Genomic DNA, 17,529 nt, shown 5'->3' with positions numbered 1-17,529 from the left:
GAGTCCATTTATCCTTTGTTAGATGAAAAACAGTGGCATGTCCCGGATGACGTGGCAAGTCGCATTGTTCTTCCACCAAGATGGACACGTAGGCGAGCCGGTAGACCGAGGATGCAACGCATACCATCCGAAGGTGAAGATGTTATTGGACGTAGATGTAGCCGATGCGGTGGTGTTGGACATTATAGGCAGAGATGTACGAATCCATTATCTTATGCTTCGAATTAAAAAGTTTTAATTTAGTGTTATGGTTTAATATGTTTTGATAATTATTTCATATCTTTTTTTTTTTTTTTGAATTTAATCCTAAATGAAAAGATGCTTTCTGGAATTGATTTTCAATCTTTAGTTTACATATCATTTTATGAAATGTTCAAATGATTTTGAAAATAAAAACAAACATACATCAATTTTATTTTTATTTAAAATGGTTATTGATTTTAAATGTCACTACATTTTTTGTTAATTCCATCTTCATCTTAATATAATATTTGTCTCCACTCCCAATTTTTTTTACCCTACTATTAACTTATATAATCTATTAGAAATTGATTTTCCAAGTGAAGGAAATTAGTTTCTAATAGGAGTAAAAATTATTCAACGATTTCCGCTTGGAGGAAATGTTTTCCAACAGGAGGAAAACTATTTCCGCTTGGAGGAAAATTTTTCCACCTGGCGGAAATTTATCAAGAGGCTTCAATTTTTCTTCATATGGGATTTCCGACTGGAGGAATGTTTTTCCTCCATTTTTCCTCCAGTAGGAAAATTTTTCGGCCTATAGGAAATATTTCCGACAAGCGGAAAATTTTTTAAAATTTGAAATTGAGCTCTTAAGGCGTTTGTGCATAACGGAATTCTAATAAATAAACATGGCACATTTCCTATAAGGTCAATTACTTATCATTACATCAATACCACATTGTTATCTTTGTTAAATGAACATTATAAGCCACCATTATATTTACAATTAAAAGTCAAATATAATAAATAATATGCATCTATAAACATGAAAAAAGGAAAGAAAAAAGCATCACCACGCAGCTCATATGCTAAGTTCTTTGTTGTAAACCTCATATGCATACTTCTTCCTAAAGAACTCCATGTTATCTTGTGTGAATGTCAATGGTAATCTAGCATGTAAGAATTCGATGGTCTTGAGTGTAAATATGCCACAGTCACCACTACAAAAACAAACAATTATTATAACATATATTAGTATTATTAGAACCATATTCAATAGTTAATATTTATTCAACAAACATGTAAGTATTAAGAGATTTTACCCGTTACTTTGCTGAGGGGTATTTTGTGCCAATTCACATGTAAACTCGTCAACGGAGTCTACAAAATCCGGCCGCTGCTCATAAAAGGATGCAGACCGCAGTAAATATGGTAACATTATGCATAATTTCTGGAAATAAATTTGTCCCTTGTATCGGTTACCAGTCTTATCTGAATCATATACAGTCATGCGACGCTCTTTTAAGTCCACGTGCCCTACCACCCAATGTATGTTGCGCTTGTTTAGTGGAATCAACAACTGTCAATACATTACAGAATTTCAGTTAGCACAATAAATAAAGGAAGGCACATGAATAAATGAATAGTTAACATTACACAATTTAGACATGTATATATTACATGATTTACGTATTTCCATGGCTTGGACTCCTTCATTCGAATCCCCAGCACATATTCTTGCATTGCGTATGAGAATTGGAACTTAGATGGATTGTCGATGAACTTTCCATGACATTGCTCAATGTATACCTACAACAAAATAATTTATTAGTTATCTAAAATCACAATAGCCACATATAGGACACCTGGCCGTTACTTACCCAAAATCCTCCATCTAGCACCTCAAAACTAGGATAAAAAATATCAGGAAATTGATTGGCACGTACACGAAATAGGTAAGGCAGGACTTCCATATGCTGCATTGAAAGACGAGTTAATTTTAAATTACATCCATGCAGTTGAACAACTATCTATGGAATTTATCAAATTATAAAATAAAAATCTTGATACTTACATCGTGATTCAGCCACTTTTCACTGTTTATAAGCAACTGGAAAAAGTCTTTACCCGCAGTCAAAATGTCCATATCAACCTTTGATGCCCAACCAGACTTCATAAATTTGTCAAAATTTTTTACAAGTCGCGTAGGTACTGGTTTGTATGGGTCGAACTTCAAAGTAGAAGATGCACCAGGTAAAGTGCGCTGTAGTTTTTTCCGCAAGCCTCCGACACTATAAGGAGTTGTAATAGCTGCTGCCGCCTTCCTATCCCTCCTCCCAATATCTATGTTTTGCTTAGCAGCTGCTACCTTTCTTGCACATCTCCCGGCAGGAAACTTTGATGGAGACACTTTCTCAATAATCGTAACACTTGGTCCTGCATCGTCGTCAACATATGGCTGTGACTGTCTATCAACGGGGGTCGCATCGGGACCATACTCTCCTTTATTTTCATCCCCTTGACCGTCCATTCCATCTCCCAACCCGTCAGCACTAACTCCCACTCCTTGGTGCTTCATTAACTTATCAAGCTTGGTGTCCAAACTTGCAAACTCTCTAAGCATGGCGATTCGTAAATCCTTAACGTCTTGCCGTACACTAGCCACTTCGCCTTCAAGGATTGTTAATCTCTCTCTCAAAGGTACCTAAAAGAAATAATAATTATTAATACTTGCAATAATGAAAAAAAGATAAACATTCATACAATTTATTCAAACCTCATCATGGGATGGAGTCGTTGGAGGTTGGGATGGAGTCGTTGGAGGTTGGGATGGAGTCATTGGTTTAACATGAACATGAGCAGCAACTCCTGCAGTCGATGAACAAGGCTGGTCTGTCGGCTTATGTCCCATTCGCCGCCTCCCTCCTTTTCCCATAATTTCCACAGACGCCTCTTTCCGTTTCTTACTTATTCCACTTCTTGTAAGTGGAATACCTTCATCTTTTTCATCATGACTTGCCTGTGGTGGCTTGTCTCGAATAGCAGGTGCAACATTGTATGGAGTACTGTCATGATGTACATCCAATGCCAAGTTGCCGATATATGCATGCTCAACTTCAGTCACATTCATTAAGCCATGAACGGGATACTGCAAAAGACAAAAGGGATTATAATCAAGTGATTAGCAAGTAATACTAATATTCATACAAATACTGCAAAAGTGTATAAATAATATTATTATGTTGGAATGTATATTTATATATATATATATATATATTTGTACATATAAGTGGAAGAACTCATAGACTTACATCACGATGATCGAAGAGTTCAGTGGCCTTCTCAAATCTTGGCACTTGTGAAAAATGCCAATTAAGAATTCGAGGGAATGCCATGTCCGACAACTTCTTTCCGAATGCTTGACCCAACGAAGGAACTGTCTCAAAACCCCAAATCTGTCAAACAATTAATTAGTAATCAATAAGTAACAAAATATACACCATACATACAAGTGTAACAAACTTTAAATAATAGTGTAACAAACTTACCATGAAAGCCAAAGGAAACCCACAAAGACTATAACTCTTTGACTTGTTTAAAGCGATGGACTCTCTATGCTCAAAAGCACTCTTCAACGATCTAATGGTGGTAGTATACGATAAAGTACCCCATGGATAGTTATTGAAGTACTCTAAATCGTCCACCATCTCCAAGTGATTATGAGGTGCGGTGGCCATGCTTTCTTTGCCTAGAAGAACCGTCTCTAGGAAATATAATAAAGCCAACTTCAATCTATCATCGTCGGCTTCATCATTGTCTTGACACTGTACAGTCAGGAAAGCTTCGGTTATCTCCGAATTAGTGACCTTTCACTTTCCGCCAAAATACGTGTCACTAATACGAGTAGAGATGTTAACCTGCCTATTGGGTTCGTAACCAAACCGTAGACCTGTAATTATGGTGAAGTCCCTCTGTGTAAATCTAGCACCACGCCCTCCAAAATTGAATACCATAGAGTCCTTGTCGTCGCAAACACATTGCCTATACAGCATGCTGTTGACGATGTGGCCACTAAATTGTATCTCGTTGGCCTTCAAAAAGTGGCCAAAACAGCTATCCTCAAACTTCTTTATTTGGGCTGGAGTCAGTTTGAACTTAATATCCGACACGGCTTTCCAGAAGTTCGATCTACAATTAACCTTTGCCCTCGATATCTCCGAGTCCCAAAACCTTCGTTGGTAATCTGAATCCATTTATCTGCAAATCAAATACAACAAAACATAACAGATGGAGGAAACGTTTTTTCCGACACGAGAAAAGCCTGAAGGACAATTTTTCCGCCTGGAGGAAAAGGTTTTCCGCCTGGAGGAAAACATTTCCTCCAGGAGGAAAAGGTTTTCCGCCTGGAGGAAAAAATTTCATCCAGGAGGAAAATGTTTTCCTCCTGGAGGAAATTCGCCTGGAGGAAAAAATTTCCTCCAGGAGGAAAACATTTTCCGCCTGGAGGAAATTTTTTCCTCTAGAAGTAAAAAAATTCCCACCAGGAGGAAAAAAAGAGAAAATATTTTCCTCGGGGTGGAAAATTTTCCAGAACCAAAATAACATACACCTAACGGGATTTTCAAACCAGCGCATAATACATTATACATTAGTAGTGTACATTATACATTGCTTCGTAAAGATAACCTATAGATATATTATGGTTTCACATTCAAACCTCCCATTATATTCAAACAAAAACACAACTTCACAATATTAGTAACCATGCAGCAATCAAATTTAGCATATTATATGTGTAAGATGTGCATATGAACAAGAGCATATGAGAAATTTGGAAATTTTCCACCAACAGAAAAAAACCACAAGAAGCATAAACCCTTTTAAACAAATATAATCCATACAATTAGTTATGTCTAACCAGTCATAAGCCAGATCTCAACATGAACACCAAGAAAAACAACTAACACTCCAGTTAAAATCTCTGTTCTGGTTGCCTAAATATGACCTATCAGTATCACAATAATGCAGCCTAGATACAAGTGAATCAATAGCCTTGCAAGAAAGAAAAATAAGAATAACAAACAATTGACAGAAATCTACTAGTAAATAAAAAAATAATAACAATAAATAAAATTAAAAATAACAAAACTAAGGAATCAGCAACGAGAAATTATTTGCCTTTTCATGTTTCTGAACATACAAAATGAACAAGGAGTATACACATGCAAAAGGAATCAGTTCAATAGGCATCCTTACAGCAGGACGAAGAGAGCAATACAAAGATTAAATGTCCACAATGGTGAATATTAGGAAGAATAATGCTAATTCACAAAGAACAAATTTCAAACAATGGAAAACTGTAACTTTTGCCCCAACAACTGAAGATAATTGTTACTGCAAGCCTACAACTATTTTGGTTGTACTCATGCTATAGGTGATGCATAAAAAATAAAAATTTCTATCCAATTAGTGATTAGACCAAGGACAGAGTATTATGTTGAAATGCAAGACAATAGAACTTGAGGTATAAAGAGAAGCGCACATCATAACTATTCCCTAGTCATGTTGCAACAAATGCTTTAAGCATGCAATTGAGGTTACCGGTGGGTCATTTTGAGCACAAGGAAAAACTTAAATCCAACCATCCATATAGAGTATCTACAGAGATCACATACTGGTGCAAAAAGTAATTAAAAAATAACACAATTTACATCATCATAGCTGTAATTGAATTTGCCTTGTACTCACCTGTATTTCACCATCAACATTTGGAGAATTACTGGCAATATGAGCATCTCCTTGAGACGTGGACTTAGTTTTGGATCTCTCTGTAGCTTTGGCCTTCTCCAATTGTAAAATTTACATCATAGTACATACTGATCTAATCCAAATAGAGCATATATATATATATATCAGAATTTTACCTGGCAAAAAGCTGTAATTAATTCTGGTCTCAAGATACAAAATCGAGACCCAAGTCCAGTGTAGTTTGCATCACGAGGAGTGACTCTCATCAAGTCAAGGAGATAATGCCTGAATCATAAGATATCAAAGAGAAAGAGAAAGATAGAGTTAGATGTTTAAGTTGTTAACACTTTAATACTACACCTAAGATTTTCCCCTGCAGAGACTTCAATATTAGTTAAAACATTTAATTGCAGAAAAAAACAGCAACAAAGAACGCTGAGAAACTGAGTCTAGAAATTTTTCACCATGATGCAAACTTCAAGCATCACATGAAAGGATATATGCAAGCACTAAACTGGGGTGAAAAGCCAAATACACAGAAAGAATAAGGTTTAAGGTGATCCGAAGTATGCAAGGATCGGGATAGAGGAAGACCCAACTTCAAGAGTAAGAAGTTTTTATGATAGAAAGACAATAGGGAATAGGGAAAGGGAAAGCAGAAAAAGTGGGTTCGCTGCACCTTCCTGTGTTTCAAAAAAGAATAGGGAAAGGGAAAGCAGAAAAAGTGTTTTGGTCGACGAAAAGAGATAAAAAATAAAATAAAAATAAAAAGAAAAATTAGTAATAGAGGGTATTTTAGTCCGGATATTTTAAAAGTGGGTTACTTTTAAAAAAAAAAAGAAAATTTGCTATTCTTCAACAAATGATTTATAAGATGGTTATTTTTGAAAAAAACCCTATATATAATACTATAGGCCGGCCCTAAAAGCATTAAACCAAGACATTAGACTCCAATTTTGTATATATAGTTCTTAACTTTGGATTCAGTTGGACCACCGATAAAATTGTTGAAAAATAATAAAAATAAAATAAATATTTTGTTATTAAAAGAATTATAAAATGTATACTCAAATCAGGGGGAAAAATGTTTCAGGTTTATTTTATCAGAGTAATTAGAATGGAAAGTAAAACAAAAGTTTGGGAGAAACAAAAGTTTGGAATGAGAATGTGGATTATGAAAATAAATATTGCCATGTAACAAATATGGACATCATTTTAAAAGAATTAGTTTTTAATAATAATGTTTAGAGTGTATATCAAATGGATGAGATTTAATATTATTCAGGTAAATATTTATATCAAAAGACCTTGTAAAGTTATTGACATTGTTGCACTCCAAACTATAAGGGGTAATTGCAATTTGCATTCCGATTTTTTTACAATTTTTTTTCACAATCTCAGCTCCCTGTTTGTTGTCCAGTGTTTAGCCAAAGTGTCTACGATTGATTTGCTCATCCTTGCAAAAACATTTGTTTATCCATCCCTTCCAAATGCCCCAGAGTTTTTTTGGTTTTTCAAGCGAGGTATCAACCAGCCCAGACAATAGAAATTGTGAAAAAGTTGACACACGAAGGTTTCTGAATCTTCATCTTGAGATTTCGATGTGCAATCATGTTCATAACAGCCTTTTGTCTGCCTCCGGCATCAAATGCTTCAGAGCTAGCCCTTCGAGGAGCGATATTGCCAAAAGGTTCTTTCGCTCTTCTTGTGCAGATCCTTCATTTGAGCTACCTTTACCGGACAAACTTCGTTCAGGCGGTTCAAATCCACCAATTATAACAGCCTTCTCAGGTATCGGCCATATTCCTGCTTTTTCAGTCAGCACAACCCATGGCCCTTCTTCACCATCATCAGTGGAAGGAAGAATTGAAGCATCTAGAACTTTTCCAGCATCATAAGGCAGGTTAAATTGATAGAGACTTGTAGAGTTTCTATAATAATGGGATACCGTTGCCATTCCATCACCAAAAAGTATAACTGCTGAGCTTGAAGGCTTGCCTCCTATGCAAAGTCTCATGGAGAACAGGAAGTCTTCATCTTCAACACTTGCTTTTGGAATTATCACTTGGATAGGAGCTTTCTTTTCTAAAACCCTTTCATGAATAGGTTCTTCAATCACCCCAGATTTATATTGCATGGTGAGAAGAGAATATTGTGTGTAGCTTGAACTGCTAACCCGATCCTTACAAAACGTAGCAACAAGAATGGTAATAACTTTACCATAATTATCTACCTGCACATCAAGAGGCCAAATTTTGTTTCTGTCCAGCCAGATCCTTTTTGATTCCCAAATCACCATCTATGCCAATAATTTCTTGAGACCACACTTTCGACACAGTTATATCAGGATTAAGCCCAACACTAAAACACTGTAACTCATGATTTGTGAGAAGAAAAAGCTGTTGTTTGGAGCCCTGTGCCGATAAATGTGAGTTAGACCAGATCAATGACCTTGGATACCCTTTGCTACATACAATTTGACCACTATCACTACATTGGAAGGATACACTTGGAGTATCCTGGTATACTTTGATACGGTTAATGCCAGAACGGCTGCGGTTGAACTGCTATAACTCACCGTTTCAACGGTTAATTCAACTCACAAGTCTTTAAAACGAATGTCAGCGTTAGCAACGAAGTGATTATGAATAGACTACTAACCATGAACACGCTTCTGCAGCAAACTAGTCTGCTCATCACGCACCACTTGGGGGAATTCTCCAACATATACAGGCTTAATTGGATCAATCTCCCCCCCTTTCTCATTTTTGCACACTGTTGGAATTCCAGTAAAAAAAGTTCATTTTGCAAAATTATTGAAAATTATCCAATTACATTGATAAAAAGGAACACAAAACAAACTCATTCTATATCTGGCCAATTAAGCTGAAACTCTATTATATTTAGTTTCAAAATATATATATATATATATTTCTTTTAATAACCCTAGAGATTTTGTTACGGACCTACAGCTACAACTTAGCTGCACAATATTTTGTAACCAAATAGCTTTCATCTACAAAAATCGTTAATTTGCTAAAAAAAGCTCGTAGTAGATGCTCACTTTTTTTTTTTTTTTTTTTTTTTTTTTTTTTTTTTAATGATAATCTAATTCTCTCATTTTCTTTCCTTTCATTTCATATCATTTTCTTCTATTAATTTTAACAAACCAAACAAAGAAACTGAATCATTTAGTTTCTTTTATCTCCTGTTCCATCAATCCATATTAACATGCGGAGACAGAAACGAAAGAGGAGCCAGGTGGCACAATTAATAAGATATGCAATTTCCATTGAAATAAACAGAAAAGACTAATATTATTATATTAATAAAACATCAACTAAAATACGAAATTATAACATGAAAAATAAAAAAGAAAAAGAAATAAACATTTAAAGTCCTCAATATTAATTATACCGTCAAAGTTCAAGAGTCAAGACTAAAAATTTATAGCTCTACAAGTTATTATTATTTTTATTCACCGAAAAGAGACTACAAATTTACAGTTTGTCTGCCCTTGAGCTGTTGGGATTTCCATCGGTGGTAAAAGCTGACAGATAAAAGGAACTGACCAAAGAAATATTACCGACGTGACAAAATCTAGATTGTAGGCGTCTGGTAGACTAGTATTCAATGCGTAATTATTGTTATGACCAGCGCAAATCCTTGACAAATTACAATGACATACTCATTCCCAAAGAGAATATATATAATAATAGTATATAGTTTAACAAAGTATATGTGTATATATATATATATATATATATGGAGACGAAGGTACATTATAATTAATTCCTCTAGTTAAAGTATAATACTATCAAGTTTTTAATTTTTCTAATAAATAAAAAAAAAAATTAAAACCATAAAACTTTTTTGATAAATGTTTTTTAGTTTTGTTCACTCAAAAGAACATATTGAAAAGAAGGCTTGACAAAATAATAATACTAATAATAGATAGATAGATAGATAGATAAATAGATGGAATGAGAATATTGTAGCAAAAAAATAATCATAATAAGATGAGACCAATAGAACTGTATATTTTTATTTATTGAATTGGTAGTGTATGCTGTAAAAGATGAGAGTTTACCCTTGGCCTATGCGGATCAAGGGCCCAGCTAACGTGTGAAAATTGACGGTGGCATGCATAAGGGTGGTGGAGCATATGGTTTAGTCCGATAACGCACAAAACTTGACCATATATGAGAGGGAGAAGAGAGAGAACAAGTGAAGAAAGAGAGGAGGGAAGGTAGAAAGTGCAAAGCGGTAGATACAAAGACTTGTGATCATTGTCAAACAATGGGAACATCTTAAAAGGGTATGAATTATCTCTCACAAATATTTTGGAGTTGGAAATTTTTGATGTGTGGGGGATAGACTTCATGGGTCCATTCCTAGCGTCTTATGGAAACTAATACATTTTGCTTGCAGTGGACTATGTATCAAAATGGGCTGAAGCAATTCCTATCACAACAAATGATGCAAAGGTTGTTTTGAAATTCCTTCAAAGGAATATATTCTCAAGGTTTGGAACACTGAGAGCAATTATTAGTGATGAAGCCGAAGTGTCTAACCGAGAAATTAAGCAAATTTTAGAGAAGATGATTAGGATAAACCGTAAGGATTGGTCTTCAAAGCTTGATGATGCTTTGTGGCCATATCTAACAGGCTTTCAAACTCCAATAGGCATGAGCCCATATCATCTAGTCTATGATAAGGCTTCTCATCTTCCAGTGGAGTTGGAACGTCTTTCGTTTTGGGCTATCAAGAAGCTGAATTTTTGATTTCCAAGTTGCAAGTGAAAATTCAATGGAATTTTTGATTTCCAAGTTGCAAGTTGCAACTGGTACTTTGACATCTAACTCAATGGAATTTGTCAAATGTTCTATAGCTGGCACTGCATATGGTCGCGGTATGACAGAGGTGGAGGTGGCGCTGGCAAGAAGGAGGACAGATGGGCCAACTGACGATATTCCATCTGATCGACTAAGCCATGATGCTGATACTAGGGGCTCTGAAAAGACAGTTAAGGGTTTCAACTTTATAGATGAGCGCATCAATAATAGCCAGTGGGTTAATGAACCTCATTGTGATGTTATCCAAAAGTTCTTTCGGGTTCTAGCAATATGTCATACAGTCATTCCAGATAAAAGTAAAGGTTCGGGAGAAATTTCTTATGAGGCTGAGTCGCCAGATGAAGCAGCTTTTGTCATAGCTGCCAGGGAGCTTGGATTTGAGTTTTTTGGAAGGACGCAGACAAGTATATCTTTGAATGAGTTTGATTTTAAAACTGGAAAAAGAGTTGACAGGCGAGCTCCTTCTGCAACCTTTCTATTTTATTTTATAGCTTCATTTATGTCTCCACGCATCTAGTTGGCTGTAAAAACTGTAGTTAGTTGCTTCATCTGTCATATCGAGGGAGCATTTTTAATTTAGTAAGAAATATTTGTTTATGAAAAAATTTGGACTGGATATCTTTTTCTTAGAAACATTTGCCGAATGGTAGTAGTCTTTATCAATATAATAGAAGAAGTTTTGGTTAACCATATTTTAGCAGATAATAAAGCTCTCTGTACTGGTATCTATTAATAGTCTTTCTGGGAGTAATCTCTAGGAAAATTTGTAATGTTTCAACCCTTTCAATTAGAAAGTGGCATTTTTATGAAATATCTAGAGACTTATAAAGGAGGGAAAATAATAAGTGAAAGACATTTCTGTCCTACAAACAACATGGAAGAAGTTAAATGTGCTTTATTGCATTTTATTTGATCTTGATGACATAGAAGTGTTCATATTGAGTAATTTTCTTATTGATTTATTTACTCTCTAATGGTTTCTTTGAGTTCCACGGTATCTTTGTCTGTATTACCATTCTGTCTTGATGTCACTTGTTTTCTATATGGCAGAGTATATCAGCTTCTTCATGTCTTAGAGTTCAGTAGCTCCCGCAAAAGAATGTCAGTAATTGTGAGGAATCCAGAAAATCAATTATTGCTCCTTTGCAAGGGTGCTGACAGGTTAGACTCTTGATGCATTCGTCTCTACTGTAATTATATAAAGTTGCAAGTTGGATGTCGCATTATCAGACTATTTATCTATCAGCATGTATACAGTGTAATGTTTGAAAGGCTTGCAAAGGATGGGAGGGCGTTTGAGGTTCAGACCAAGGATCATATCAACAATTATGCTGAAGCCGGTCTAAGAACCTTGGTAATTGCATATCGTGAGCTCAGTGAAGAAGAAAATAAAAAATGGAAAGAGGAGTTTCCGAAGGCGAAAACATCTGTCACTCTTGGCCGAGATGCATTGGTGGATGCAGCTGCTGATAAGATTGAAAGAGATATGATTCTTCTTGGTGCTACAGCCGTTGAGGAGAAACTGCAAAAGGGTGTAAGTATCAAATATGAATAATCTTAGATGGATTACATGGTGAACTTCTTGCTAATACTTTAATTTTTAGCACTTTTAAATATCGCATCGATATGAAGTGGAATCTTGCATGGTAGCATCAAAAATTGGATGCATTTCAATATCTAGCAGCATTTCCTTGTGTTTTCCTGATGGTTAAGTGCAAATTCTTTTTTCTGTGTTCCTGGATTTCAGGTCACTGAATGTATCAATAATTTGACCCGGGTTGGGATTAAGATATGGGTTTTAACTGGTGACAAGATGGAAAATGCAGTGAGCATAGGGTATGGGAGCAATTTTAATGTTGGATTGCTTTTCTAAAAGTTACATATTCAACTTTACGACAATTATATGGTTTACAGGTATGCTTGTAGTTTACTTAGCCAAGATATGAAACAAATCATCATCACTCTTGATTCACCAGATATTATTGCCTTGGAAAAACAAGGAGATAAAGAGGCAGTTGCCAAGGTAAAATTCTAATGTAACTTTGGAATGTTTTTTTCTAGTGATATCTGAAACCTTCATTTTTTTAGGCTTCTCTGGATAGCATAAAGAAACAGCTTAGAGAAGGAATTTCACAAATTCAATCAGCTAAAGAAAGTTCAAGCTCAGTCAATAAAGGTTCAATAGCATTTGGCTTACTAATTGATGGCAAGTCCTTAGAATTTTCACTCAAGAAGAAGTTTAGAAAGACATTTTTTGAGCTCGCTGTTAATTGTGCTTCTGTTATATGCTGCCGCTGTACACCCAAGCAGAAAGCTTGTGTAAGTTTCATCTGACCATGCTCAAGTTCTGTTTTATGTTAATCATCTAAGTTGTTTATGTCATAATGGTTTCTTTTGTTGCTTACAAAGGAATAATCTGATAGAATTATAGAAGATTTGCAGGTTACAAGATTGGTAAAGCTAGAAACAGGTAAAACAACACTATCAATTGGTGATGGGGCCAATGATGTGGGCATGCTTCAAGAAGCTGATATTGGAGTTGGCATTAGTGGTGAAGGGATGCAGGTGATCATGCTTTTGTTTTTGTTTATGTAGTATTTCTACATTTATGTATATAGTCCCATTTCTCCTATGTATATATATATATATATATTTATTGTAAAATTTTTATTTGTATTCTCAACTTGCCCTCGTTTACAATAATTTCCTTAGGAATTTAAAAATTGTCTTTTATGGGCATTCAACATTTTCGCTAAATGGGATCTTTTGGGGTTTCCATATTCGTGTTATTATTTCTGTTTTTACTGACTAGTGCACATTTGATACTGTAACTTCTTCTATTGACTTCTATGGATGCTAGAGTTTCATTCCGCGAATTTGAGAATGCCTTTTATTTCCAAATATTATCGCAGATCTTCTAATATTTAATTTCTGGACCTAGAGATGAAGACAATAAATTGATGTATAGTTTCTGGACTAAGAGGTGAAGACAGTAAATCGATGAAATGAATTTTGCACCATGATCTGACTCTTCTCTCTCAATTTGAAGCCTTTCCTTTTCTCATTCATTTTGTTTCTTTTTGCTCTTGTTTGCTGTCTGAATCAAACATCTGCCTGCATATTTCTTTCTCAAATTTTGTTGTCTAAAATTTTCTGTTATTAGTTTTGTATCTTGAGTTCCATATATATGACAATATTGGTTGCTTTTCCTTTGTTGCCCTGAATTGGAATTTGGTGATGATAAAGATCCAACTCCTGATTCCAATAAATTTTTTGATTGTAGGCGGTTATGGCAAGTGATTTTGCAATAGCTCAATTTCGATTTTTGGAACATCTCTTGCTGGTACATGGTCATTGGTACTATAGGAGCATATCAATGATGGTAAAAACCCTGCTTCAATGTTTCTTATAATTGCCTCCCCCTCACAAAACTTAGAAATGGTCTAACATAAGTTTAGGAAGGAAAGTCACTATTCTTAGGTCACTGTCTTTGTGGCCAATATTTCCTTTGTAGCTTTCTTTTGTCTTTAACTTTTATATACTGGGTGAAAAAAGGAAAATAAAATAAAAGAAAATATGATAAAGGGTGCGAGGATAGATAATCAGAAGTTATGCATGTTTCCTTTCCTGTTCATATTGGGAAAGATCTCATTTCACGTGAAGAATGTTTCTTTTTTTTTTTTTTTTTTTTTTTTTTTTTTTTTTTGACCAAATTTTTTTTCTTGTTTCATGTGGTGATAGCACGTTTATAATGCAGAGCTTATATTTTCTTTCTCCAGAGAATGATATCTCTAGATTTAGAGAGAAGAAGCTTCATCGCTTGTTGATTTGTGCATTCCTGTTATTTTCTGTGTATGCAGATATGCTACTTCTTCTATAAGAACATGACATTTGGGCTTACCCTATTCTGGTACTACGCCTATACTTCCTTCTCTGGGCAACCTTCTTATAATGATTGGAACATGTCATTTTACAACATCTTCTTCACTTCGCTTCCTGTAATTGCTCTGGGTGTTCTTAATCAAGGTGTTTCTGCACGCCTATGCTTGAAGGTACATAACTTATTATAAAAAGATGAAAAGAAGCCTATACGCAAATCTAACTGATATGCTTATAAGAGTTTATAACGTGCAAGTTGGGTTCTGCAATGCCATATTAAGATATTAGTTCTCTTGAGATTTCTTTGTTTGCTATTTGTAACTCTACTTATTACATAACTTGTTACTAGATTTTCCCTCAGCCTTGGGTACTCATTCATCTGCTGGCTGATTTCCTTGTCCGCATTCCAATGTTCTCTATAGCCCTGCTTTCCCTTTATGATGCTTGTTATTTAAGCTAAATGAGTTATTTTTGTCTTTGCACATGCTTTATGTTCACAGTATCCATTGTTCTATCGAGAAGGAGTGGAAAACATATTCTTCAGCTGGCCACGCATACTTGGTTGGATGATCAATGGAGTTATCAGCTCCATAATTATCTTCTTCTTCACCACAAACTCATTGATCAACCAAGCTTTCCAGAGAGATGGTAAAGTAGTTGACTTCGAAGTCCTTGGAGTCACAATGTATACTTGTGTAGTATGGGCTGTAAATTGCCAATTGGTACTTGCCGTTGACTACTTCACTTGGATCCAGCAATTCCTCATGTGGGGAAGCATTGCCTTGTGGTACATATTCTTAGTAGTATATGGTTCCCTTTCACCAAGTGAATCGACTACAGCATACAAGGTTTTTGTGGAAGCCTGTGCTCCCAGTGCCCTCTACTGGCTGGTTACCCTTCTTGTTGTTATTTGCACTCTGATACCTTATTTTTCATTCAGAGCTTTCCAGACAAGGTTCTCTCCAACGTACCATGAGATAATACAACAAGTAGAAGAAGCCCTCAAAGATACTTATAGTGAACTTCCTCTCGCAGTAAGGGGAAAACTACAACCTCTGAGAGAGAGACTCAATAACAAGAGGGATCCTTGAAATATATGACTTCAGGTTCTGCAGATTTTTTCAAGTGATTAAGATATCTTGTTTCTGTGTAGGTTGGAAAATGAAATTTGTAGACTGCACATGTATACAACTTACCCCCTCATGTACATCAACAATGTAAAGCGGATTTAAGATGAGAAGGTCTCAGTATGTAAATCTGATGTATCAAAATTACCAAAAGAGAACTGGCTTATTTGTATTTTACCCATGCTTTTTAGCTATGTTATGTCAAGTATGATGCATCATTATTCAAGTTCCTTTCATTTGAATTTTTTAACATATTTAGGGCGTACCATTTTTGCAGGTTGCCCAAATGGGTTGGTTTTTTGTTTTTCTTGCAGTTACTTGCAAGATTCAGCAATATCGTAGTCCATAAAAAGTCGCATTTTTATTTTCTGTCTTCTAATGGGAAGAGTAAGTGATTGACAAAATAAAGATGATATGTATAGTTCATTTAGCAGTGAGATAGTTGGTGAAGAAAATTAACCTGAGCCGCCTATAGAAGTCCTATAGAATCAAAAGTCTCTCGACTCCATTATTGGAAATAGGGTTCTTTTTTTTTTTTTTTTTTTTGCTGCTAAAACTGGGATTCTATTAGAAACCAAAAGAAAGGGTCGGCAATCACCAAATCCCAATTCAGGTAGCTACACCACTATCACTTTCCTGAATCAATAACATTACAAGAGAAGAAGACAGGGAATTGATATCCACCTCCCCATAGAAACTGAGCTTTTTAGCCCACTGACCTACTAAGTGAGCTACTCTATTAGTTTCTCTAGCAGACCAGACAAAAGAAACATTAACAAACGTAGAAATCAGATGAAAGATTGTATTAACAACGTGTTCTGCTTTCTAGTGAAGGGACTTCATATCTTTGGTGGCTAAACCCTCAATGGCAGAAAGAGCATCAGATTCATAGACATTGTTCCACCCGTAGCTAGTTGCCACCTGTAAAGCCTTAAGAATTGCTTCCATCTCCGCTACCTCTACAATATCAATCTCAGATTTGAAAGTTCGGATGAGTAGAAGATTTCCTTTGTCATTTCGAGCTACCATGGCCAGACAGCTTCCTTTTTTGCTCAATGCTGCATCGGTATTGATTTTAATTATTCCTGTGGAAGGTCTGCTCCACCCCTGTCTGTCTCTCTAAAGGCTACCAAGGCTCTTCCCCTTAGATCATGCCAAATGGAGTCTTTAATTTCATAAACTTGTTGATGATTGTGTGCATGGAAGATTCAACACTTCTAGTTTCTTCCCTGTGCACAACTCTATTTCGAATCCACCATAGATGTTCCAAGATAATAGAGCTGAACATAAAGAAGTTCTCTTTGTCCTCTGAATGCACTGGGAGCACTCCCTTCAGTTCCATTAAGCAATTTAGATAGGACGATAAATTGCTGCAGGTTGTGCTCTCCCATCTAATACTCCATGGGCTTGCAAACCAAAGCCTCTTTGCCAATTCTCATTGGAAAAACATGTGTACTTCATTCTCACTACTCTCACATCCATGAATGCATGATTGGCAGTCCACTTTGACTCCTCTAAAAACCAGGTTGTCCATCACCTGTAACTCGCCGTCAGAGAGTTTTCAAAGAAAGAATTTTGACCTTTCATGCAAGTGACTTTTCCAAACAAGCTTCCACCATTCTTTGTTGCTTTCCACATTCCCTTCTTCAAGTTTGTATGCTGATTTGATAGAAAAAGAACCTGTCTTGGATCCCAACCAAATAATCTCATCCTTCTCAGAATTTTTTGCCCAGAAAATGCTTTTAATGTTCTCCACTGTAGTTTAATCAAATAAGCTAGAAAGGTAAGCCTCATTCCATTCCCCATTACTCTATTTTAAAGAGTTAACCATACATTATTAAGAGTAAGGGGGTGTTTTGACTTAGACATGAAGTCCGGGTTATTCGAGATCCAAGGGTCTTCCCAATAATTTCTAGCATCCCCTTTACCCACTCTATAACAGACTCCTTTAGCTAAAA

General features: G+C 35.6%; 3 protein-coding genes across 3 annotated transcripts; 1 reads left to right on the top strand and 2 right to left on the bottom strand.

Annotated features, from left to right (window-relative positions):
* Window positions 1-860: 860 nt before the first annotated feature.
* On the bottom strand, window positions 861-3,362 carry LOC125420585 (uncharacterized). Its single transcript, XM_060816760.1, has 7 exons — window positions 3,273-3,362; window positions 2,738-3,109; window positions 2,036-2,665; window positions 1,842-1,937; window positions 1,642-1,770; window positions 1,284-1,540; window positions 861-1,181 (listed from the first exon to the last, which is right to left on the bottom strand). The coding sequence occupies exons 1-7, from the start codon at window positions 3,354-3,356 to the stop codon at window positions 1,043-1,045; spliced, it is 1,707 nt and encodes a 568-aa protein (XP_060672743.1). The 5' UTR covers window positions 3,357-3,362; the 3' UTR covers window positions 861-1,042.
* A 452-nt stretch (window positions 3,363-3,814) lies between these two features.
* LOC112492759 (clustered mitochondria protein-like) lies at window positions 3,815-6,249 on the bottom strand. Its single transcript, XM_060816619.1, has 3 exons — window positions 5,886-6,249; window positions 5,710-5,802; window positions 3,815-4,218 (listed from the first exon to the last, which is right to left on the bottom strand). The coding sequence occupies exons 1-3, from the start codon at window positions 5,973-5,975 to the stop codon at window positions 4,156-4,158; spliced, it is 246 nt and encodes an 81-aa protein (XP_060672602.1). The 5' UTR covers window positions 5,976-6,249; the 3' UTR covers window positions 3,815-4,155.
* Window positions 6,250-10,518: 4,269 nt separating this feature from the next.
* On the top strand, window positions 10,519-15,776 carry LOC107416975 (probable phospholipid-transporting ATPase 8). The gene is made up of 10 exons (XM_016025528.4): window positions 10,519-11,018; window positions 11,616-11,726; window positions 11,823-12,099; window positions 12,313-12,401; window positions 12,480-12,588; window positions 12,654-12,884; window positions 13,008-13,130; window positions 13,849-13,947; window positions 14,426-14,617; window positions 14,945-15,776. Exons 1-10 carry the CDS (start codon window positions 10,519-10,521, stop codon window positions 15,533-15,535), a joined length of 2,322 nt encoding a protein of 773 aa, XP_015881014.3. The 3' UTR covers window positions 15,536-15,776.
* Window positions 15,777-17,529: the final 1,753 nt, after the last annotated feature.

This window comes from Ziziphus jujuba, chromosome 4 (assembly GCF_031755915.1).
Source record: "Ziziphus jujuba cultivar Dongzao chromosome 4, ASM3175591v1".
Lineage (NCBI taxonomy): Eukaryota > Viridiplantae > Streptophyta > Magnoliopsida > Rosales > Rhamnaceae > Ziziphus > Ziziphus jujuba.
The sequence above is the reverse complement of the archived record's forward strand: the minus strand, read 5'-3'. Positions and strand labels throughout refer to the sequence as shown.